Source organism: Protomyctophum bolini, assembly GCF_963924005.1.
Source record: "Protomyctophum bolini genome assembly, chromosome: 4".
NCBI lineage: Eukaryota > Metazoa > Chordata > Actinopteri > Myctophiformes > Myctophidae > Protomyctophum > Protomyctophum bolini.
The window spans coordinates 41,579,922-41,605,970 of record NC_137865.1 but is presented as its reverse complement, the minus strand read 5'-3'; the positions used below and the strand labels follow the sequence as shown (position 1 = coordinate 41,605,970).

Below are 26,049 nucleotides of genomic sequence, written 5' to 3'. Positions count from 1 at the left end.
CTTTCTTACCTTTCTTTGTAGTTGTTACGTCCCCACCAAAGAGGTCCAGGTGTTTTTTTGTGCAAAAACTCCTTATTGGCTATTTTCCCTACCATAAGCCCTCAATGAATTGCATTGCATTGAATGGGAATTGAATGGGGCTATGGGGTGTTATGCTAGTTCGCTTATTTCCATCGAAATAAGTAGTAAAGTGCGCTTGGGATATTATTTACATTATGAAGAGAGGATATATACAAAGAAATTATAATTTTTGAGTGATGGAAATAAGCGAATTAGCACAACACCCCATAGCCCCATTCAATTCCCATTCAATGCAATTAATTTAGGGCTTATGGTAGGGGAAATAGCCAATAAGGAGCTTTTGCACAAAATAATACCTGGACCTCTTTGGTGGGGACGTAACAACTACAAAGAAAGTATACTAAAGAAATTAGTATGGAATTCTCCTTTAACAGAGATGCTATACTAAATGGTCATATAAGGATATATTCTAAAGATTAGGGCGACACACAAATAGTTACACAAGTACACATTGGCTGATAGTAAGCATGGAGAAGTCAGGTCAGCTGTTAGATTGGCAGCTGCAGTCGAGTTAGAATTCGCACATTGATGCTGTGAAAAGTGTCTGACTATAGCAATGAATGAGATTGACAAATACAGAATAATACATATGTTTGGAAATCTATTTGGCATTCTAAAAATATACAAACATAAGAAATATATTTGCAACTTACAGTAGTCCAAATTGACCCAAATGTCTGTGTTGACTATCTAGTGATGAGTATCTTATATACAAGTGAAAAGGTGTACCCATACTCATTCTTCATGCTCTATCTCCGACCGAACCACACTTTTACCACACATCTCTATATGCAAAATAAATTCGCCACCCTCCCCGAACTGACATAGCCTATTTTTTAGCCGTTCAAGTTTCTTATTTACTCTGCAAATATTACTTTTATGAAAATCACGATCGAGCCAGCAGATAAACGGGTGCCACAACACGCCGAGAAACAAGGAATTTAACCACGCTACTTGCATACACTGCAACTCGCTTACAATTCGCAAACCTGGCAACACTGCCTGCCTCTTACGTCACCAGCTCTGCTCCTCCTGGCCTCCGTAGTCCGTCGCGCTCACAATCTGTCGCAGCCATCTTGCTTTTCTTTTGGATGGGCGAGTGGACATTTAATGCTAATAAATTAATTATAGGTCCAGCAAGCAAATCATGATGGTCTGATTGTGCTCAATAGGTCACAATAACATTCCGAAATTAGGTGTTGTGTTTTGTATGGCATTTTCCCCAGTAGTAGTTGCATATCTATCTCAGCTTTTGCCTGATAGCACACATGCTAACGTCAGCAGCCATAGCAACATACAGTGTGCGCAGACATAACATGAGTTGTTTACAACACAAACACACGGCCTTTTCACCACGCAATACACACAACAGCTCGGGAGTTATTAAACCGAACGTGGACGCTGTTTCAGTGTTACATTTGCTGCGCATATCGGAATAATTGTAACGGCATGCATGATAAATGTAACAACGCTAAAAAACACCATTAAACATATCGTTTTCACCTTAAAGCTATTACATTTCATTGAAGCAACTCCTTAGCATTGTTTTCATACCATGGATGTGATAAGATAATGTATCAAACATAAGGGAAATATTAAATAGGATCGGGTGTACCAGTTTGGCCATTTCTTTTTTTTCAATGGGGCAATACATTGATTAAACAAACGTTTGATTGATTGAGTTGTACAACGTTATACAACCCTAAACTAATTTTAGAATACACTACACAATACAATACAATTTTAGAACATATTTTGCACGTTCCATTTTTTTACTCAGAGATCCCTTTAGCTACACATGTAATATTTCCAGGCAACGGACCTACACATGTCAGCTACCATAAACCACTTCAAGTTATTAGGACGAAATAACTGACAGGAGTGACGGTGCTGTGCTGTGAGTAAACTAATAGGGGAGAGCCGCCAAGGATGTAACATTTTGCACGTTTCATTCTTTTACTCAGAGATCCGTTTAGCTACACATGTAATATTTTCAGGCAACGGACCTACACATGTCAGCTACCATAAACCACTTCAAGTTATTTTTTTGATAAAACAGGTCGGGAGTTATTCAACCGAACGTGGACGCTGTTTCAGTGTTACATTTGCTGCGCATATCGGATCAATTGTAACGGCATGCATGATAAATGTAACAACGCTAAAAAACACCATTAAACATATCGTTCTCAGCTTAAAGCAATTACATTTCATTGAAGCAACTCCTTAGCATTGTTTTTATACCATGGATGTGATAAGAAAATGTATCAAACATAAGGGAAATATTAAATAGTATCGGGTGTACCAGTACCAGTTTGGCCATTTCTTTTTTTTCAATGGGGCAATACATTGATTAAACAAACGTTTGATTGATTGAGTTGTACAACGTTATACAACCCTAAACTAATTTCAGAATACACTACACGATACAATACCATTTCAGAACATATAATATTGGCCAATATGTCAAATATGTAAATATTACATATAATGGCATTGAATGGAAGCGGACCATTTGTAACACATGTTACAAATGACCCGCTTTTGCAAGTTTTCTTTGCAGTTGCTTACAGACCAGAATGAACGTGAATTCCGTCTAAACACGATGCAAACTAATGAAGAACATAAGCATGAACACATCCATGTGGATTTTTATTCACCAACACCAAAGACAAAAATTGTACCACACATATACTCCAGGTGTAAAATTAGACGCATTTTGAAGGTAAACACTTCAAACTTCAAACTCCTGGCCACGTAGAGTACGTTGCTGTACACATACTGACGCGATGGCGTCATGGTGGCGTTGACCAATCAAGATATAACGTCCATGTTACAACCGTGAAGCGTTACAACCTTGGCGGCTCTCCCCTACATTTGTTACTAACATTAGGTTGTGGCGAAGTAGACACGTGGCCAGCAGATACTGTGTTTTGGACAAACAGGCTAGGTATTGGTGTTGATTTGGGTCAACTGGACAAACAGCGTGGTGTTGTTTTGTGTCTGTGTTTGTGTTGGAGCGCCTCAGTGTGGCCGTACAGGTCATGTGCAACCTCTTCCACAGAGAGATGGAGACACTAAATCTCAGCTGGACAAACATGTTTGCATGCATGCATCGCTGCCTTGCATGCTGTGTGCTACTGTTGAGTCTGTCACTTACTTTGACTGATTTATGGCATTGTCTTTCTGTTAAAATCCAACTATGTTAATTTAAGAACTCTGGGCATATAGGTCATTGTTTATTCACTGTGCACACGTGTAGCCTATTGTATGTCAGACTGTATGTCTGTCCCACAGTCACAATCCTTTAGTACTTAGGCTGTGGAAATATTCAGGACAAAACAATGGTACATTTCCAATAACCCATTCGTTACTACATGTGGAGTCAACTCCCGCCATTTATTTCTTCCCATAGTGCGTGGCAAAGTCGCTCTGGGATGAGTGCGCGCGTAGCGCGCACGAAATTCTAGTCATTTACAAATCAAAAAGGTTGGCATTCCATATATTTAACTGAACATACCGGTAGTCTTATTACACACAAAGTGTTATAACTGCAGACACCTGTCAAATTAGTTAAAATGGTTCCCTTTCACCTGCCACTTTGCAGGTGTTTTATAAGCCCATGGAAGCGGTAATGTCTTCAAATGCCCTTTCTCACTGGTGAGAGATACTTATGTGTGCAAAATGGCTTCTAGAATTCTCCAGATTGTTCTGGCAGGTACAGCGCAGACGTTGTTTAGTTTCTCTCCTGGTTAGAAATCCTCACATGTACACTATACAGTAAACACTTTTCTCTCTAGACTCACACAACAACCCCCAGGAGAACAGGCCCATCTGTACATACTGTACACACGCCTGTACTGTACTGTACTTGCTAGTGAATTACCAGAGCTGCCACAGTGGTGCAGTGGGCCATGGACGTGCACACATACAGTAAGGCATTAAAAGGGGGCCCCTGCCCTTTTACCCGTCTGTAAAACAACTGCCCTCTCCACTGTCTCTGCAGCCCATGAATGCAGCATTTACTATTCCACGGTGAAAGAAATGCAAAGGCCACTCACTGCCTTTCCTTTCCATGCCATTCCGGAAGGAATGCAGCTTTCAGGAGAATTGCTTTTTTTTAATACCGAAGTCTCCCAAACTTGAAACGTATAGCTAATGAGTGCTGGGTTGGCCTGAGCCGTGGCTCAGTGGTCCAGGCCTGGTAATCCAGTCTGGCAGTGTGCCACGGGTTCGACTCCCGATCCCGACGGCCTTTGTAAGCTTGTATATCTGCTATTTTCGCTATTTTTGGTCGAAAAGTGCCCTCTTATAGGGGATTTCAGCCCCTGCCCCTCTATAACACTCTCTGCATGTGCCTGCAGTGGGCCCATAAGCGTCTCCGTGTTGCACATACACCCCAGGCATGTCGCACCCGTGTGTCGCTATCTGCACCCACAGTGACATGGAGCTCCTCCAACTATGGGAGGGAGGGAGCTGCCTGCCTGACAGCAGCCATTACGTTACGTAAGCCTGCTACAGTGGGGGGCGGTTGCCATGGTTACAGGAATGCCCCCATTTAGCAAAGCAAGGGGAGGGGGTTGAGGTAAATAGTGGCGTTTTAAATAAATGTCCTCCTTGGGTCTTGTCATATTCCTTCAGTATATTAAAGGATCATTCACCACTTTTCAACCTATATAATTGGTCCTCGATAATGTTCATGATAACATAGCAAATATATATATACTTGGCATGTGTCTCATAGAAGGGCTGTGGGGAGTTCAGAAACAAGTATCAGTAACAAGTGACATCATCATTAAGCAGATTTGTTTAACAAGATTGTATTTTTTAAAATATTTAGATATTATTATTATTATTATTAGATTATTTAATTTTAATTTAAACTGTCAATCTGGGGGTCCTTGACATTCACAGGTTTGAAAACCACTGATGTTAATAAATGTGATGTATAAGTATTACCCACACTCTCTCTTTCTCACACACTCTTCTTCACCTGGTGTTTTCCAGGAGGCGTCCAAGTCGGTGCAGCCTCAGCTGCTGGGTCGGATCATCGCGTCCTTCGACCCGTTCCACGCCCCGGAGCGCGAGCAGGGCTACTACCTGGCCCTGGGCCTCTGCCTGCTGTTCATAGCCCGCTTCCTGCTGCTGCAGCCCGCCCTGTTCGGCCTGCACCACCTGGGCATGCAGATCCGCATCGCCCTCTTCAGCCTCATATACAAGAAGGTAGAGGAGTGTGAGTGTGAGTGTGTGTGTGTGTGTGTGTCATGTTTCTTAAAATGTGTGTGTAAAGGTCGTTTGTATACTGTAAGAGAGAAAATAATCTGGCCAATCGCAATTTGCGTCCTCACTTTTCCGTCTTCACTTTGCTGCCCTCACTTTTAGCTTCAATATGTACTTTTGCTCAGCCAATCAAATCATCGCTATGGGATGATCAGCCAATCACAAGCCAATGTTTGTGTTCACACAAACCCCGGAAAGCTGGGCATAGGAGGGGCTAGCGCCCCTCAAAAATATATAAAGGCACAAACAATGATATTTCAGTGGCTCAGGAGGTACGATACGATTGCGACCATACGATTTGTCACACACGTTACCCCAGTGAAATTTGTCCCATCTCTAGTTGGAGCGGTGAGCTGCAGCCAAGGAGCGGTGAGCTGCTAGCCTGGCTAATAAGCCAGACCGAATCAGCCGAATTGCCTGCCGGCGCGGCAGTGTTGTGTGATATTAGTTTGGCTTATTAGCCAGGCTAGTGAGCCACGCTCGAGAATCATTTGATTAGTTGATTTGATTAGTTGATTTGACCCAATCCAACTTTGACGCCGAGTGCCCAGCAGGGAGGCATTGGGTTCAGAGCGGACACTCTAACCACAAGGCCACTGTCTGGTAAACGGTTCGATTCCCGGTTCCCCCTGAGTTGGTGTCGAAGTGCCCTTTAGCAAGACCCTGAACCCCAAACTGCACCCGGTGAGCAGGTTTGGTGCCTTGCATGGTTCCTCTGCCATCGGCGTGGGAATGGGAGTCTGTGTGTGTGTGTGTGTGTGTGTGTGTGTGTGCGTGTGTGTGTGTGTGTGTGTGTCTGTGTGTGTGTTTTCCCACTCCACACCCCGGCTGCCGGACTACTATAAACATTGGGGAAATTGACTAAATTGAGGAGAAAATGAAAGAAAGGTATAAACAATCTTGATCGATCAGGGAATGTTTGTCCTTTTCAGACCCTGAAACTGTCCAGCCGTGTCCTGGATAAGATCAGCACTGGTCAGCTGGTCAGTCTGATGTCGGCCCACCTCAACAAGCTGGATGAGGTAAGAGGACTTAGTGGGGTGTAATTAAATGTACTGTCTTGGCATGATTAGCTACCTGCTCTTTTAAATTTGAGGAAATCAAGAACTCGTGGCCTTTTATTTTCTCTGGGAACTTTGTTTTGGTACAACCAAAACATTGCATTACAACATTACAACAACAACAACACGGCTGTTGCTCAGGAGGTAGAGCAGGTCGTCCAATGATCCATGGGTCAGCGGTTCGAATCCCGCCTCCTCCTGTCTACATGTCGAAGTGGGCAAGACACTGAACCCCAAATTGCTCCCTATGTGCTGGTTGGTACCTTGCATGGCTTCCGCTGCCATCGGTGTATGAATGGGTGAATGTAATGCACAATCTATGTAAAGCGCCTTGGATAAAGGCGCTATATAAATGCACCATTTACCATTTAACAACAACATTACAGCTTACTGTAATTTAGATCATTCTGATTCTTCCTTCTAAAAATGGATGACATTTCAGAGTAGAACACTACATACCGGTACCCATCTGTGGACTTGTAAAAACTCCATTGGGTGAAATGGAAATCAAAAGTTAAGTGAAGAATGGGGAAATTCTCTCCCTCATGTATTTACTCAACACCATGTTTTGTAATCTGTGAGTTGGGCTCCCCGCGACCAGGGAATTTATATTCATGGTTATAATATAATTAGAGTTACAATGAGTTAAAGACGGTGAGGTTTAATTAAACTAGACATGTAGGTGTTTATAGGGGTAGCATGGTGATGGAGGACACGAATCAAAGGACGAAGGGTTTTAAATGTTCGTTGGACCTGGTCCACAGAACTGTGCTTAGTGTGCTGACATATCAACACAATGTAACAAGGAGAATACCGGATAAAAGTTAGGGCTAGGAGTCTCACAATATCTTTTAGCAGCATATCCTGTATCATGTACGTATATGTCGTACATATTTAGTAACTTATTTGTTATTTAGTTTAGTTTTCTAAACTGTCATGCATTGTAGAGCAGGGGTTCTCAACCTGGGGGTCACGATCCCTTGGGGGGGGGGCAAATTATTTTGGGGGGTCCCCAGATTATTAGGAAAAAAACAAAAAAAACAATTGCAACTGCAATGGCTGGAAAATGGAAATTAAGAGATTACGTAGTACACACAGTACATGCATAAACGGATTATATCTGGTTTCACTATTAATTTATTTATTTATGATGTATTTTCTCTATAGCGGACAAATTATATTGGGGTGGGGAGGGGGGACGGGGCGGGACTCGTGAGACATGGCCAAAGCTTTTCTGCGGGTCCCCCAGCCAAAAACGTTGAGAACCCCTGTGTGTGTGCGTGTGTGTGTGTGTGTGTGTGTGTGTGTGTGTGTGTGTGTGTGTGTGTGAGGGTGTGTGTGTGTGTGTGTCTCTCTACAGAGGTACTGTGTCGGTCTCATTGAAGCGCAGAATGTCGATACACTCTGTGACCTGCTCTGGAGTAATTATCACCCGACTTGAATAGGGCTTGGTGCGATCGCTGCAATGCACCTTGCCTGTGATTTTCTCATAATAGTGTGTGGCTGCGTGCGTGATTGAGTGCGTACACCGTACACGCGCGTGTGTTTCCCAGCAAACTGTTAATACATTAACGGGATTAAATGGGATGGACTGAAGTGTTTCTTCTTCAATACACGCAACGTCTTTTCACCTGACAGTGAGGAGTTTCACGACTGGGAGGAGGGCAGGGTTGAGTAGCACTGGACTAGGACCAGGCCGGCCAGCTTTAGGAGTTAGCAGTGACAAGGGACTATAATGCACAAGTTAACTCATGGTTAGACATATATATATATATATTTGTGTTTTTAATGTAAAATGAGCAATATATTTATTAAGGTTTGGCGATGAATTGCATCTGCTTTTATGTACTCTGATAGTCTGATAAAGTGCATCTCCCGACCATAGGGACTCCGAATCCCCCGTACATAAACAGCAGACACCCAACGCTACACACCCAACAGGTGGTAGCTGGGGTGGTGGAGGGTGAGCAGCAGTGTTTGAGCAAGGCAGCAGTGGTGAGCGCAGCAGCAGCAGCAAAGCCTGCAGGAATTAGCAGTGCAAACTTCCATATTAAATAGAGCAGTCTGAGAATGAAATGATTGGATGATTGGATGAGTGGACGTGGAGTTGAGGCAGCCGCCAGCAACTGCACCGAGTTCCCTGACAGAACTTGCTCTGTCTGTGACAAGCGTGACGCTCATGAATCTGGAATTGGCATGACGACGACTGCAGTACGTTGGGAGAAAAATAAAATAAAGAAATAGCTAAAGTATTGTATTGTTGTGTGTGTGTGTGTGTGTGTGTGTGTGTGTGTGTGTGTGCTTGTGTTACAGAGCCTGGGTCTGGCCCACTTTGTTTGGATCACACCCCTGCAGTGTATCCTGTGTACTGGGCTGATCTGGGAGCTGATTGAAGTGAATGGCTTCTGTGCTCTGGCTGCTCTCACCCTGCTGGGCATTGTGCAAGCCTGCCTCGCACAGAAGATGGGACCACACAGGTAACACACACACACACACACACACACACACACACACACACTCATTTCCATTCCCTGAATGAATGCCCAGATTCACATTCCTGCCGTGGTCGTTGTTTTATTGTGGATCTTACCCATGCAGCTCCGTCTGGCGTGTCTATGCAGTTAGCATTGATATCTCGTGGTACATACAGTATCTCCTGCTGGAGAGAGAGAGAGAGAGAGAGAGAGAGACAACAGTGGTACATATCTCCTGCTAGAGAGAGAGAGACAACAGTGGTACATATCTCCTGCTGGAGAGAGAGAGACAACAGTGGTACATATATCCTGTTGGAGAGAGAGAGACAACAGTGGTACATATCTCCTGCTAGAGAGAGAGAGAGACAACAGTGGTACATATCTCCTGCTGGAGAGAGAGAGAGAGAGACAACAGTGGTATACATATCTCCTGCTAGAGAGAGAGAGAGAGAGAGAGAGAGAGAGAGACTACAGTGGTACATATCTCCTGCTGGAGAGAGAGAGACAACAGTGGTATACATATCTCCTGCTGGAGAGAGAGAGAGAGAGAGACTACAGTGTTATATATCTCCTGCTAGAGAGAGAGAGAGACAACAGCTCGCTTTGTGTCCCTGTAGAGAAATGTCAACAAAGCCACGCAGGGATATTCTGGCATAACAAACAACCAGCTGGTTTTCAAAAGCCACCTCAGCTCATTACAATTTACAATTTAGGGCATTTGGTGGAATCATTGCCCCCATTGTCCATATTCTGAGGAGGACGTTTAGCCTAAAATAGCAAAGAGATTGCTTGTACTGTAGATCTAAACAATCAGTCAAAGTACAGTCTAGAGGGTTTAAGTGGTTAAATAGCATAAATGGATCCTATTAGTATGATTTTTATCTTGACTTTATCCATTCAGTTTTGACTACTCTGCCGTCCTGCTTCAGAGGAGGTACACATGAGGTGTTGCAGCCAGGAGGATATAAAATAAATCGAGTCTTGTCCCCAAAAAGCCAAGATCAAATTAAAATCAAATCAAACTTTCAAACAACAATCGAAATTGACCAAAGAAGATGTTTCCTCCTGAGCATAGCACATGTTTGTATGTTTATAATTGGGAGCGGCGGCTGGGGAAACCCCAGCAGCGTGGTCTGGCGTAGCACTTTGGCACGCCAGCGCTTTTCTCTGTTTGCTTAGAGCAAAATATATATCAGCTCGGGTGTTTGGAGGCGCTTTTAGGCGAGCACGTTGCGTTTTCAGCGGGGGAAAAGAAACCCTCAGTAGACACGGCGCCCTAACTGTTGCACCTGGTCTAAAACAAGACACCTTTTTGACCTCATGCTGTCATTAATATGAATTTCTCACAACTAAAACCATACCTTCTGTTCTTCATAAAGCTGTAGACAGTGTTTCTTCTTGACTGCCGTGTGTTTTATAGTGAAGGAACGAGCGAACGGCGAACACTGAGTCGCTGTCTGACCTCATTTGATCCCTTCTTCTCTTTCATGTGGGAGATCCCACATGTTGATCACTCTGCCTAATTAGCCCATGTTTGTATTTACAATGCTGTGCGTGTGTGTGTGCGTGTGTGCGTGCGCGCGTGCGGCTAGCTTTTACACCAACATTTTCCCTCGATTACATTCGGGTTTCAAATTGGTCGAAACACCGGTTAACCACTTTAAACGCCATATGGAGTCCCTCAGGGCGCTCTCACCGACATGGGCAGCCAGCCTTATCGTCATCCGTGTTTGTACTGTACGTAAATGTCTGGGTGGTAGTGGTACAGGTATGTATCCTTGTGTGTACGTATACTGTATGTTTTATTAACTGGATCTCCACCACCCCCACCCCCCCACCGCAGAGCAAAGCGAGCAGGTATGATCAGCCGTCGCCTCGCCCTCACCTCAGAGATCGTGGAGAACATCCACTCAGTGAAGGCCTACGGCTGGGAGGAGGTCATGGAGCTGATCATCAGGAACATCAGACAGTAAGACACTCGTTTCTAATGCCGGGAGTCAGTCCAGGAGGCAAAACAGAGGTGTTTCTATAGAAGTCTGAGTTATACTTGGACTTTCTGTGTGGAGTTTCCATGTTGTCCCCGTGTCCCCATAGGGATGTCTATACTCTCTATACTGACTTTCTGCGTGGAGTTTCCATGTTGTCCCCGTGTCCCCATAGGGATGCCTATACTGCTGCCTCCCCCTGGGGCCAGCCTGGGGGCGCCTGATGGTGGGGAACGGAACTGTGTAATCGATTTTTCAGTTTTTTGTTTTTAAATCGATAAAAAAAAGTCCTAAAGACGAGAATACACGTCCAAGGCCTCCTGCGGTTTGATTAAAAAGGACGTCTCGTCTATACACGTCCTTAGCAAAGATTGTGTAAAAGCAGGGCGTTGCCAGGCGACGGAGACGCCAAGAATGATTCTAGCGATGCCTGGATGCATTATAGATGTTCAATGTCGTTCAGTGTCGTTCTAAGCGATCTGTGACTTTTAATCCATTAAATCATTAAATCCATTAAATCATAGCGCCCAGTGATTTATAGCAGCGGAGCGCTTTTACTGACGGGCCGGATGTTATCCCGGGTGTGGCTGAAGCAGCTAGATGTAGCCAAAACACTCTAGAGGCGATCGACTACAACGGGATGGGTGTGGCTGAAGCAGCTAGATGTAGCCAAAACACTCTAGAGGCGATCGACAACAACGGGAGGCATGATTAAATCTACCGCGACTAGCGAACGGAACCGCGGTGGGCCGTCTAACACATGATCTTTACTTAGAATTGGACGGAATGATTTAGATGATCAAGATGTTTTAAGATTTTCGGTCTCGTCGGCTAAACAGGGGGGGAACATTTTCGATGACGTCCCACTGTTGGGACAACAGGCGCTCCCAGGCTGTGGAGCGATGCGATCGCTTTTCATATCAATAACCTCCGTCCTTTCGATCAATCTCCGTCCTGGGCGTTACTAATTGAAAGGACAGTGAACTTGGTCCTGGGCGTTACTAATTGAAAGGACAGTGAACTTCGTCCTGGGCGTTACTAATTGAAAGGACAGTGAACTTCGTCCTGGGCGTTACTAATTGTAAGGACAGTGAACTTCGTCCTGGGCGTTACTAATTGAAAGGACAGTGAACTTCGTCCTGGGCGTTACTAATTGAAAGGACAGTGAACTTGGTCCTGTGCGTTCAGGGTGTTGATAAAAGTCGTCCCATGTGGGTTTTAGGCAGAACATGAGTCTATACATAACCGGTCCCTTTTTATTTCCTCAGGGACGAGATGTTTCACACCAGGAAGATCGGCTCCCTGCGCTACTTCTACAGCGCCTCCTACTTCTTCTCGGCCATCCTGGTCATCGTGTCGGCCATCGTGCCGCACGCGCTCAGCAAGGGCATCATCCTGAGACGCATCTTCACCACGGCGTCCTACTGCATGGTGCTGCGCATGACGCTCACCCGCCAGCTGCCCGGATCCATCCAGATGTGGTACGACACCCTGGCCCTGGTCAAGAAGATTGAGGTGGGTGGCGGCCTGGGGGAGCTTCTTGGAGTGGGGATTTGTTGATTGGTTGATTGATTGATTGAAACCTTTATTTCAGGGTAATCCATTGAGACCATATATATCTTTTAAAGATAGCAAACGAGACAAGGAGGACATCTAACTTTTCTTGACAATCACTCCATATAATATGGAGCATATACACCCTGAAGGCAGTATCTCCCAGCTTAGAATTGTTTTTAGGCACCTACAGCATAAGGTTATCTTGAGATCTGGTACCATAACTTCATGCATAGCTTGATGTATTGGTGAAAAAATAACCTCGTTCCGATTTTCTGTTGCTTCATATCTGCGTATATTTTTGCGTAATATTACCATAATCGGCAATATAGTGTAATACACGCCACGTGCGTTTTTTTGGAGATGTGTGCGTTATGGTAGCGCAGCACTTCTTTCCAACGCACTGTTCCTGTGCTTATAGTTTCCTCAAGCAAATCGCTTGCCTAAAAGGACAGAAAGTAGTCAGGAGAAAGGACAAGTGATCTGCCCTTAATGCCTAGTGTTATGTTTTGTTACCGTCATGTTTACTTCACAACCCTGCCCACAATGATGTGTCACTAAGTAGTTCCACACATTTTGCTCCAACGTTCCCTCCATTGACAGTCACTGTGCTTACTATTAATATCCACAGCCCTACAAGTCCGGCTCCCTGTTTTATTATTGTCACATGGGTCTGGAATTGGTTCAGATTATTTTTACCTCGAGGTACTGGGCCTGTTTATCATTTTTGCAATACCCAACTGTATCAGAGAAGACATGTACTCACTACTCAGGAGAGAAACTTGTGCAATTTGTGCTCAATTTATGCTCATCATTTTGTTTTTGTTTTTAAATATGATTTTAATGGTTGTAAACTATGTCTAATAGTAGGTAAACATATTTAAGTTATTTCCCGTGTAGTAGTAGGCAGACATCCAAGTATGAGAAAACATCCAAGGCACTGCCCTCAGTTGTGTTTTAAAAAGCCTTTATTGTAGTCATCGGCTTAACTATAGGCAAAACAAAAAACGTCTAATGTTGTGGTAATTTATTTAAAATTCAAATAATAATAATTAATTATAATACTTAGTATTAGTATTTTATAATAATAATAATATAGCATTTAAATAAATAAAAAATGTTGGTAAACCTTGGTGGATGTACTCGACACTCGCGACACAAACGCCTGTTCAAAACGAATTCCACGAAAAGAACTCCTGCAGTGTGTGGGAACTTCATTGTGGGTGACGCCTTATTCAAGAGAAACCAACCAATAGTTATGTATTCATACTGTAGTACAGCTATACTGTATGGCATGTTGCAGGTACATGTTGCATGTTTACTGTACAGAGGTATGTCAGAGAAGAAGTAGTAGAGAGTGCATTGGGCTGAAGAAGACATGGCTGAAGACATGCTGGTCACCGTCTGCCTCAGTCATCAGGTTATGTCACTGCCTGGCCACCGCGGTTATGTAAGCTCACACGTTGTTTTTGGAATACAGCCGAGAGAAGATGGGTAGGAAATGGTAAACACAGACATTTATGGTGCATAAGTACAGGTATGTACTGTACACAGCGCACACACACACACACACACACACACACACACACGTAACCACACGGCACACATACAGTACAAGACTCACTCAAATAACTTAAACACGTGTGTTTTGTACACCGTCGTTGACCTTTCACCTAGCATGTCCCTGCAAAGAGACACCGGGACAAATGACTGTACATTTATCTTACTTGTCGACGAAAGGGATTCTGGTAAATACGTGCCAAGGACTCCAGGTGTGTGTGTGTGTGTGTGTGTGTGTGTGTGTGTGTGTGTGTGTGTGTGTGTGTGTGTGTGTGTGTGTGTGGTGTGTGGGTGTGTGGGTGTGTGTGTCCGTGGAATGGACATCCCTCAGAATAGGTGTTTTGAGCAATTGGAAACCTGAATGTATCCAAGGGAAAATGTTAGTGTAAAAGCTAGCCCAATACACACACACACACACACACACACACACACACACACACACACACACACCATTGTAAACACAAACATGGGCTAATTAGTAAACAAAGGGCGACCTCAGACTCCTAATCCCACATATATATACATTACAATTCACATGATCCCTGATATGGTTTGTTCAGAATGATTGATCTGTCATCCCTGACTGTGTTTACGTCCCTGCCTGATTGTGTTTGTTTGTGTGTTTGTTCTGCAGGAATTCCTCATGAAGGAGGAATATAAGACACTGGAGTATAACCTCATGACCACAGAACTGGAGCTGGTTAACGTGACTGCCTCTTGGGACGAGGTGCGTGTGTGCGTGTGTGTGTGTGTGTGTGTGTGTGTGTGTGTGTGTGTGTGTGTGCGTGTGTGTTCTGTTTGCCTCATGAAGACTGTTCAAAAGTCAACTCAACCCATTTAGAGTAGACCTGAGGACGATTCTACAAAATGTCTTTGAAATCATGACAGTTTTCTGAAAAACCCATGTTTCTCAAACAAACACGCTATGCACTTTATCCAGAGTGGCTGGATGGTAACCAGCCAGTCCTTGAGCAAGACACTGAACCCCTAATTGCTCCTGATGTGCAGGTTGGTGGCTTGGTGCCTTGCATGGTTTCCACCGCCATCGGTGTATGAATGTGTGTGTGAATGGGTGAATGTAATGCACAATCTATGTAAGCGCTATATAAATGCACCATTTACCATTTCTACCAGAGTCAATTCATCACCATTTTATGGAGTGAATTATCTTGTCTTATCTGTGAGCAGAGGGCTGTAAACGCATGTCAAGTACGTGTGATTTATGACCATCCAGTATCGTGAGAAAATCTGTGTCCTTTAATTTGCATAAGCCATCAATTCTTTCACAAACATACAGTATTGTAGCCAGGAAGACGTGGTTAGTTTTTGGGGGAGTCAGCATGTGCATCATTTATTTCCAGGATTCTCCCCTACTCTTCTCTGCTTCCCGGAATGTTCTATTAGGGGAAGAATGGGGAGGAGTGTTGTCTTTCTTTACTGTTGACAGCACGTGCGTCAGCTCATTTGAATGTGAATTGAAGCAGGGAGAGCCTATACAAATCACAGAAACACGTCTTTGTAAATTGCAGAAGCCCCTCTAGAGTCGGTGACCCATGAAACGTCTCTGAGGTTAGTGATTAAATTGCCAAGTCATCCGAGGTTTCCCCCCTTTTTATTGTAACGGTGAGACGGCCGGCCATCTATTGATATGTATCCATGTAGACAGATGAATAATGCCGTTCTAAAGGTCTCTGGGAATCTTGTATTTCCCCCCCTCTTGAAGGAGGTAGAGAATGGCAAGTCTGTCTGTCTACAAAGCATGACAAACACCTGCTATAGTCGACCATAATGCTAATACAAAGCAAGCGTTGAATGTCTGCTTGCCACGCAGACAAGCAAACACGTAAACACACCTGTGACGCATATACATTGATGTACAATGTAGTGAGTCATGGAGACCCTTAGATCTCCATATATGGATCTGACCTCGTAACATCACATGACATCATATATACCCTTATAGCACCCTTATAGCCTCCCTCCATATATGGTCACGCCTCATGACACGTCACACCACCGGCATAAATGGCCATCTCCATATATGAAGATCACAACACCGAACTCATCAAACCCTGGATAACCATACATGGTTATCACCCATGCAGGCAGATGCGTGACCCCCAGGGCGTCTTACTGGTGTTATACTTTTGCTATTGAAAAATAGCAGATCTACAAGCTCATAGCGCGGCACCGAGTGCCGCACTACAAGCTTATAGATCTGCTATTTGTTTTTCTTCGTGGAAATGTGGCGCAAATCTTGGAATATATATTCTTTCAGAGCGAAACGTTTTATAACTCAAATCTCTGCTCCTGGAGCTGTGAGCTTGTAGATCGGTGTAAAATCAAATAAAATAAGAAAGTATGAAATCAGTCATGACGGCATCAAGGCCCGCCAAAATACATTTTCGTCGACTAAGTCACCTGTAGATTTTGTCGACTAAAATCTTATGACATTTAGTCGACTAAAACTAGACAAAAACTAAAACATTCCAGGTGAATAAAATGTGACTAAAACTAAATGAAAGCTATGACTATGACTATATGGCTGAGACTAAAACTAAAATCAAAATCGAAATGTTCTGCCAAAAACAGTGGTTCAGACTGTGCTCTTTGTCTCCGCTCCAGGGCATCGGAGAGCTCTTTGAGAAGATCAAGCAGGAGAACAAGGCCAACGGTCATCCCAACGGAGACGCCGGGCTGTTCTTCACCAACCTCTACGTCACGCCGGTCCTCAGGAACATCAGCCTGTACCTGGAGAAGGGCAAGATGCTGGCTGTGACCGGATCCACCGGCTCAGGGAAGGTACGGACGCAGCATTTAACCCATTCTGACCTGAGATCAGATTCAAAAAATGTCTCTTCTACTTCCTGACAGTTTTCTGAAAAAGCTATGTTTCTATGTCAGTCGTTCTTCGATTTAAAAAAAATACCTACAAGCTCGTAGCGCGACACTCGGTGGCGCACTATGAGCTTGTTTAAATAGCTAAAGCATAGCATAATGCTAACACCAAACGAACGCAGCTCGTATATATATTCACGCTCGGTGGGGGACGGAGACTCTTGGCCAGCTGGTCGCCGTGTTACACGCAAGGTTTTACGCCGAAAACCGCAGTGAGTTCACTTATGAACGTAGGCCGGCCTCAAAGGCCTACATGGCCCCTCACGAAGGGGACTACTACTACACCGCTGCCGTATTTGGGGGCGAGCTGCCTTACGTCCAGCATCTGGCGTCCACTTGCCGCCACAACTTTGATCTGGACGCCCAGCAGGGAATAGAAGCATTGTGGCACGATGAGAGCCACCTCAACAGATTCATGTACATCAATAAACCCTCCAAGGTTTTGTCCCCGGAGTATCTGTGGCAGGAGTATCTTAAAGCCGTCAAACCCGAGATAAAAGTCATCAGATTCTCCCATGTCCTTAAGAACAATGCCCAGCTTAGACCTAATTAGTGATGTCGCCGGGATTTCTTTAAAAAATAGGAACTCGCATGCGTGAAACAGCAAGGAGTATGGTGCAGAAGGAGAGGCCAACCCCCCCCCCCCAAAAAAAAGAAATACGAATTTTTATTTTAAGAGTGCAGAGCCTTGCTTGAATACCTTCATCACAGCTGGGTGAACAACACACTGGAGATAGTTTGTAGTAGTAGCGGTATGATTTAGGGCATTCACTTCTAGTCATTTTTACTAGTTGACTAGTTGCCTAGTTTACTAGTCGACAGATTTAAATAAATATTTGTACATTTAAAAACTGTGTACATTGGTGACTATAACTATAATCTACCTGATCTTGAGTCCTACAAAACAAAAAACAAAAAAAACGTATTTTTTTTCTTATCAACTAGTACCAACAAGGTCAACTAGTTTATTTACTAGTCGACTAGTTGAATAGTCGACTAGTTGCTTAATGCCCTAGTATGATTCAGCATTGTAAGGTGTCGTGACGTTACACGTTATACCCTCAACTTTCCCCCGTAATCCTTGTTTTACCCAGAGTTCCCTGCTGATGATGATTCTGGGCGAGCTGATGCCGTCGGAGGGCAAGATCCGACACAGCGGACGCATCTCCTTCTCCCCGCAGACGTCCTGGATCATGCCGGGGACCATCCGGGACAACATCCTGTTCGGCCTGACCTACGACGAGTACCGCTACACCTCGGTCATCAAGGCCTGTCAGCTGGAGGAGGTACGGCTGTTGTTTCCGCCTGCTTTAACCCATTCTGACCTGAGATCAGATTCATACGAGGTTTCCACTAGGACACACACTGGTCTGATTAACCCATTCTGACCTGAGATCAGATTCTAAAAAATGTCAGTCGTTCTTCTCGTGGGTTAAGAACAAAAACCGCTAGGAGAAGGCGCGCTCTGCTCAGGAGACCGGGGGAGTCTTGAGGAATAGTCTCTGTAGCTGATAGGTGCAGATTCTTGAAATCTGCTTACGGTACTTTTAACCACTATAACCATTATTTTCTTATTTACTTTAGCTGTTGAAAAATAGCAGATGTACCTACTATACCTACCGTCTGGGGGGGGTCCCTGGAACGACATATTTTCAGATGGGGGATCCGTGGGCGAAGACATATGATTCTGGGGCGTCCTTCACATGAAATAGTTTGAGAACCACTGACCACTTTGAGAAACATCGTTTTTTTTTTCCAGAAAACTCATGATTTAGAAGACATTTTGTAGAATCTTGTCTCAAGTCTTAATGAGTTAATGCTGACTCAATCATGTGCGTCTGGGCACTACTCCGGAGAAGTTACACCTGAGACATCTGTTGAATGCGCTTCAATTCCTGGTGGAATACAAAATTACAGCAGGAGTTGCATTCCCTCCTGGCCGGCTTACACACACACACACACACACACACACACACACACACACACACACACACACACACACACACACACACACACACACACACACACACACACACACACACACCGCTTCTCACATCCTGAGGCATCGTTGAGTGATGCCTCTCTGTCTCCGGAGTATTCCAGGCTACGCTTTCAGCAGGATGGGGTGGAGGGATGGGGGGGGGGATTGTTACTGGAATACTAGAATGCTGGCTCTCCCCTCGTTGTCAAGGAGATGCCACATTATCTCACCGGCTCTAGAATATCAGCTTGCTGGTTAGAAAGTGACAGCCATAGAATGGAGACAAGGGTCATTTCTCTGTGAGCAAATCACCACATTTGTAGGCTTACTGGCTTAGGGCAGTGGTTCTCAACCAGTGGCCCGGGGACCACCGGTGGTCCTTGAGGGGGTTCGAGGTGGTCCCTGGACCATTATAGATGAAAATTGATAATAATATAATTTGAATATATTCAAAGATGTGTGCCACATTTTCACGATTTTTCAAAGATTGCAGACCTATAGAAAATAGGGCCCCTTATGTGACGCATTGGGAGCTTGTACTATTGTAGATATGCTATTTATATATAGTCCTACATTTGAAAACACAAGACATTCATGCACAATGAGTACTTTCAAGTACATTTTGATACTGATACTTTTGTACCTTTAGTTGAATTCAGGACTTGTACTTGTAACAGAGTAGTTCTATATTGAATCTACAATACAAAGTGGTACAGTATTTCGTATTTTGTGTGTGTGTGTGTGTGTGTGTGTGTGTGTGTGTGTGTGTGTGTGTGTGTGTGTGTGTGTGTGTGTGTGCGCGTTTGCACGCGTGTCTCTCTCTCTCTCGCCCCCTTACTGAGAGTGCCTTCAAAGTTTTGACCAAAACACAGACATCATGTTGTCATAGCAAACAATGTCGGCATGCAATATTTATTGACAGCTGAACGTTAGGAAACCTGCTCCTTATTGCCGTCTGACCCAGATGGCAATAAATGGGTTAAATGACAATACCTGCCGCTATTAAATGACAATAGATATTAATAGATAACAATCCTAAATATTGTCATAACACAGTTATATGTGCAGTTTCTTCTAATGCTGCTGTCAACAGGTGCACATTTGTATTTAGATTTTAATTAAACTATATGGTCTCTTGCCATAATGCTGCACCTCTGGCTCCATTGTATTGTGTAGTAGGGCCTACCGATATGCCTGCCAAAGTGTCTCCAGCAACGCTCTGTTATTACGCTATCCATCTGACAGAGTGACAACTGTTGCTTAGTTGTCCAGACACAACCCTGACATTCACTATAGGGCTGTCTGCTCTTAAGTAGCCCTCCTCCTCTATAGTAGATGCCCCTGAGCTCCAGACAGACAGACAGACAGACTCCCATGGGTGGTCCTTCTCCCTGTAAAACCACGCATTAGCGGTCCCCCCCCCCCCCCCCCCCCCACCGGCTCGCTTAACGTTAGCATGTAGCTTTTAGCCCTCCGGCCCTAACAGATGCTTTGTTCAGGGGGGAGACACAACATGCCTTGTAATTCCATTATGTCGTCTTTTCTTTTTTACAAGCTGTTAAACAAACTGTTAACTTAATTCCCCTATACGCCCTCCTCCTGTAAGGATGACGGAAGTGGCCCCTGAAAAAAAGGTAGGATGATGATATATAGACCTGTGCTGTGTCACTTCATCGAATGTGTGGGGTTGTCCATTTTCACTGTGCATTTATATACATACACTACCAAATGTCCATCTGTCAGACTGTTCCATGTGTTCTGTCACCTTTTGTATCTCTCTCTCTCTCTCTCTCTCTGGTCCATTGTCTCTGCGTGCTGTGGGAGTGTTGTGTTTTTTGGCAGGCTTTCCATTCCTCTTTTTTTATTTCAACTAAAATGACTCGGCACTTTGCAGGCACCCAGTCAGTGCACCCAGTTTGCACACAGACCTGAGTCAAGCTGTTTTCTTTTTTTATATTCTGATCTTTCAGTGACACGTACAGCGCTTGTTGTGTCCTGTTGCAAAGATCTAAAGCGTGGCTGCATGTGAAGTTTGCTCACAATCTAAAAACTTTTATCTTGGTTTCACATTTAGTTTCAAAACACTGTGAGCCAGATCAGAACATGTGACACTACAGTGACACACGGCTCCTTGTCTTGTGACTCCAGTAGTCATGTGTTATACTTACATATTTATCAGTGTTATCGGATACTAAAACATACAGAGTTGCGTCTTGTGTGCGATTTCTGTTCCGATGACCAGTGATCAAAATCTCAAAGTTTAAAGTGCACTGATCGAGCAGGATAATATCGAGGTCTGTTTTTTTTAAGTTTAGTTTCCAGTACATTTGGGTTATTTCCTTGTAGTAGCCATTAGGGGTTTACACATTAAATGAACACTGTGGAGTGTGGATTTTCATTCAGGAGGATTCACATGATGTGTATGACATTGTTAATCATAACTGAACTGTCAAAAGTGACCCTTTCCTGGAAAGAATCAGTGTTGATTTCATCGAAAAATGTTTGTCGACTAGCTTTTTTTCTGTTATGATGACTAGTAAAAATATGACTAAATATACTGACAATTTCATCAACAAATAAAAACCAGACTAAAATGTTAGTTAGGGAACTAGTGGAGAAGAGATCCAGTAGAACTAAAAGTCATTTCATGCTTGGTTGTGCTCGGGTGTTGTGTTCTGACAATAGCAGCTTGTAGATCGGCTGTTTTCGGCATACAACCAAAGTGTAAAATAAGCCATAACGATGCCACCGAGGCACCGCCGAAATACATTTTAGTCAACTAAATCAACTGTAGATTTAGTCGACTAAAAGTAGACTAAAACATTGAAAAAGAATGCCATTCCGTATCAGCTCTCCACTCTGCTACTACGATACATGGTTACTGTACTATGGATGTATTTAAGCTCAGCAAGTGGATGTTTTTTCCTCCCAGGATTTGGACCTCCTGCCGGAGAAGGACAAAACGTCCCTTGTGGAAGGCGGGGTGACCCTCAGCGGGGGTCAAAGGGCACGCATAGGCCTGGCCAGGTACGTCGCGTCACATCACATCACACCTGGTGGTTATGTTTCCAGCGTGCTCCGCTCTCTCCCGGCATCTGTCAGAAGGGCAATGCTCAATCTACCCCAGGGGTGGGCAGCGTTGACGATGGAGAGGGCCACGATGTTACCACACTCACCCCAGAGGGCCACTGCAGGGGCCGCTGTCATAGCATTTTGAGCTTGTAGATCAGCAATTTTTGCTACAATTTGTGAATTATGTTTTGCTATTTTTGAATTGGAATCCTGATAATTATATATTTTTTTTTATGTAATTTAAACTGCCTTTCAAATACCTTTAATTATATTGATGTTAACTTTATGAACTACATACAAATACATTGGACATAAAAAAAGACAATAACATTGTAATACTAGTCATTCATTCGTTTGGAATTGTTAACCTGAGGGGGCCGCATGTGGCCCCGGGGCCGCCAGTTGATATTAACCTGAGGGCCACATTAAAGTGAAGCTGGGGGCCGCATGTGGCCCCGGGGCCGCCAGTTGCCCATGTATGATCGACCCATTAAGTATCAGACAGTCGAGGTTGTATTGGGTCACTGGGACGAAAAACGGATCACTGTTAAGAGAGAAATAAGATTTTACGGCCATTTAGATCAAAAGTAACTCATTGCATTACACACTGAGTGAGTGACTTCAGTTATCTTACCCTACGTCATTCTCTTATGTGGTGTGTTTGCAAAAGTCCAAATAAAGCAAGTAACAGATTCAATTATATAAAAGGACGTCTGTCTTATCATAATATGGACAATCTACAAGCTCACAATGCGTCACCAATTAAAGTAAAGTACAAATGCCTCAAAATTGTCCAAATGTACTGTACTGCTTACAGACAAGATGCACTCGCTGCTAGCGATGTCTCTTATCTGACTTGGTTGTAATGTGTCTGTATCTGTTCTGTTTTATAGTCGAATTATTTGTATCACTGAAGGTGCTTATTTATTTTTACAGCCCTACAATATAACTTTATTGCTCCATTAAATCTCTGCGTGAGATTATAACACTCAGACTCTCTCATATTCCCATACATTATTTATTGGTTTAGTGTGCTGCTGTTGGAGCCTCTCTCTCTGAGCACTGCTGTCGTCATTTAGAACTTCTACCACGGCTCGCCTTCCTCATTTACCTCCCGTTGGTTTCATATATTATAGCTTTATTGTTTCTCTCACCTGCACTCTCTCAACCTGATTTGTACTTGATTCCGTAGACTAAAAACTACGACGAAGAATGTTCGTCGACTACCTTTTTTCACTGAGGAAAACTAAATGGAAACTAAGCTATATGAAGACTAAAACTATGACTAAATATACTGACAATTTTGTCAACAAATTAAAAGTAAAACTATACTAAAATGTTGGGGAGGGACTAGTGGAGCAGAGATCCAGTAGAACTAAAAGACAAGTCGTTTTATGCTTGGTTGCATGCTGAAACTATCCGATCTACAAGCGTGGCGCGTTGTGAGCTTGTAAATCGAATATTTTCAGCACGCAACTAAGTGTAAAATCAGTAATATTACGACGCCATCAAGGCCCGCCACATTCTAGTCAATGAAATCAAATGTAGATTTAATCGACTAAAACCTTATACTAAAATTAGACTAACACTAAAACATTTCAGATGACTAAAATGTGACTAAAACGAGTTTCATTGCATATGACTCATATGACTAAACTAAAAACAAAATGTGCTGTCAAAATCAACACTAGTAGTAGTAACTGCACATTGTGTCCAAGTAGAAATCACATCGTGTGTGTGACTGTGTGTGTGTGTGTGTGTGTGTGTGTGTGGTGCGTGCGTGCGTTCTCTCTCTCACACAGGGCCGTGTACAAGGATGCAGACCTGTACCTCCTGGACTCTCCTTTCTGCCACCTGGACATTGTGACAGAGAAAGAGATCTTTGAGAAGTGAGTATAAATACATCTCGACGACAACAGAGTCTTTCATGTTGTGAGGGGAGTGGGGTGGGGTAGGGGGGCGGGGCTACCGTAGTCCAAGGTCAAGGTTATTGAAGTGTCGCTTCTGGTCCGTGTGTGGTGTGTCATGGGGAAACCCTTTTGGTGTTTTAAGAATTATGTTGTACTTTAGCTGTTGAAAAATAGCATATCTACGAGCTTGTAGATCTGCTATTTTTTTTTTAAATCGTGAACATTTAGTGCAAAGCTTTGAATATATATTCTTTCAGAGCCAACATTTTTAACTCAAATATTTGCTTTTGGAGGGTCCCTGGAAGTCAACAACATATTTTCACATGGGGGTCGGCAACCAATTACAGATATGTTTGGGGGTCCTTGACATGAAAATGTATGAGAACCACGGACATAGAAACATGGCGTCAGGATTTAGAAGGCATTTGTAGAATCGTTCTCTGGTCGAAATGGGTTAAATACACCTTATTGTTGGACAATAAGCATGCCTTATCACTAAGTTATGTATTTCTACCTAGTCTCTCGAAACTAGGTTCTCAGATGGATTTTTTTTAATGAATGCACAATTTGTACAAGTAACCCTTTTACAAATGCAAAAGGGGTTCCCGCCCAGTATGGGATAATAATGGTGATTCATAAAAAAGGAATGTCTTTGTGGCAGAATTTCAGCGAAGACAACAGGTCTTCCTATACAAATTAAAATAGAAACACTATAGACTTTGAGCTATACTATATTACTGTAATCTATAATGTGATAGTTGGAAGGAAGCCGTTTATCTTGACATTATTTCAATGTCAAAGAATTTTTCCATTCCATTCAGAAGGAAAGAAATCACACCCGTGTGAACTGAGTGGTGCAACTCCCCTCTTCCCCCCTCCTCTCCTCTCTCTCTCTCTCTCTCTCTCTCTCATTAGCAGGCAACAGTGCAGCACTAATACTATCTCTCTCTCTCTCTGTTTCTGGCAAACAGCGCAGTCATACTGGTGCTCATGAACACATACATGGGCACATACATAGGTGAACCAACACATAGGTGAACAGTAACACGGACATTGCTGTTCCTTGGAGTGGTTGCACCACTCAAAAATACATATCTGATATCTTGGTTATCTTCCCACGTGTTTGTGTTCAGGTGCCTGTGCAAACTGATGGCGTAAAATACAAACTGATGGCGTAAAATACATATCTGATACCTGGATATCTTCACACGTGTTTGTGTTCAGGTGCCTGTGCAAACTGATGGCGTCCAAGACCCGCGTGGTGGTCACCAGCAAGCTGGACCACCTCAAACGGGCGGACAAGGTCCTGCTGCTCCACAACGGAGTCTGCTACTTCTACGGGACCTTCGCCGAGCTCCAGTCGCAGCGACCCGACTTCAGCACCATGCTCCTGGGTGGGTAGACACAGAACCATGCTCCTGGGTGGGTAGACACAGAACCATGCTCCTGGGTGGGTACGGTAGACACAGAACCATGCTCCTGGGGTAGACACAGAACCATGCTCCTGGGTGGGTAGACACAGAACCATGCTCCTGGGTGGGTACGGTAGATACAGAACCATGCTCCTGGGGTAGACACAGAACCATGCTCCTGGGTGGGTAGACACAGAACCATGCTCCTGGGTGGGTAGACACAGAACCATGCTCCTGGGTGGGTATAGACACAGAACCATGCTCCTGGGTGGGTAGATACAGAACCATGCTCCTGGGTGGGTAGACACAGAACCATGCTCCTGGGTGGGTAGACACAGAACCATGCTCCTGGGTGGGTAGACACAGAACCATGCTCCTGGGTGGGTAGACACAGAACCATGCTCCTGGGTGGGTACGGTAGACACAGAACCATGCTCCTGGGTGGGTAGACACAGAACCATGCTCCTGGGTGGGTAGAGACACAGAACCATGCTCCTGGGTGGGTAGACACAGAACCATGCTCCTGGGTGGGTAGACACAGAACCATGCTCCTGGGTGGGTAGACACAGAACCATGCTCCTGGGTGGGTAGACACAGAACCATGCTCCTGGGTGGGTAGATACAGAACCATGCTCCTGGGTGGGTAGACACAGAACCATGCTCCTGGGTGGGTAGATACAGAACCATGCTCCTGGGTGGGTAGATACAGAACCATGCTCCTGGGTGGGTAGATACAGAACCATGCTCCTGGGTGGGTAGACACAGAACCATCCTGGGTGGGTAG

At 44.1% G+C, this 26,049-nt stretch overlaps 1 protein-coding gene across 2 annotated transcripts in view; it reads left to right on the top strand.

Moving 5' to 3' along the window:
- Positions 1–26,049, top strand: part of cftr (CF transmembrane conductance regulator) — a 61,239-nt gene that overhangs the window by 9,830 nt on the left and 25,360 nt on the right. For both annotated transcript variants that reach the window (XM_080762459.1, XM_080762460.1), the window contains 11 exons: positions 5,086–5,301; positions 6,291–6,380; positions 8,733–8,896; positions 10,737–10,862; positions 12,147–12,393; positions 14,627–14,719; positions 16,618–16,794; positions 17,985–18,176; positions 21,804–21,898; positions 23,746–23,832; positions 25,078–25,247. In XM_080762459.1, coding sequence (XP_080618585.1) covers positions 5,086–5,301; positions 6,291–6,380; positions 8,733–8,896; positions 10,737–10,862; positions 12,147–12,393; positions 14,627–14,719; positions 16,618–16,794; positions 17,985–18,176; positions 21,804–21,898; positions 23,746–23,832; positions 25,078–25,247 — 1,657 coding nt within the window. The remainder of the gene's footprint in view (positions 1–5,085; positions 5,302–6,290; positions 6,381–8,732; positions 8,897–10,736; positions 10,863–12,146; positions 12,394–14,626; positions 14,720–16,617; positions 16,795–17,984; positions 18,177–21,803; positions 21,899–23,745; positions 23,833–25,077; positions 25,248–26,049) is intronic.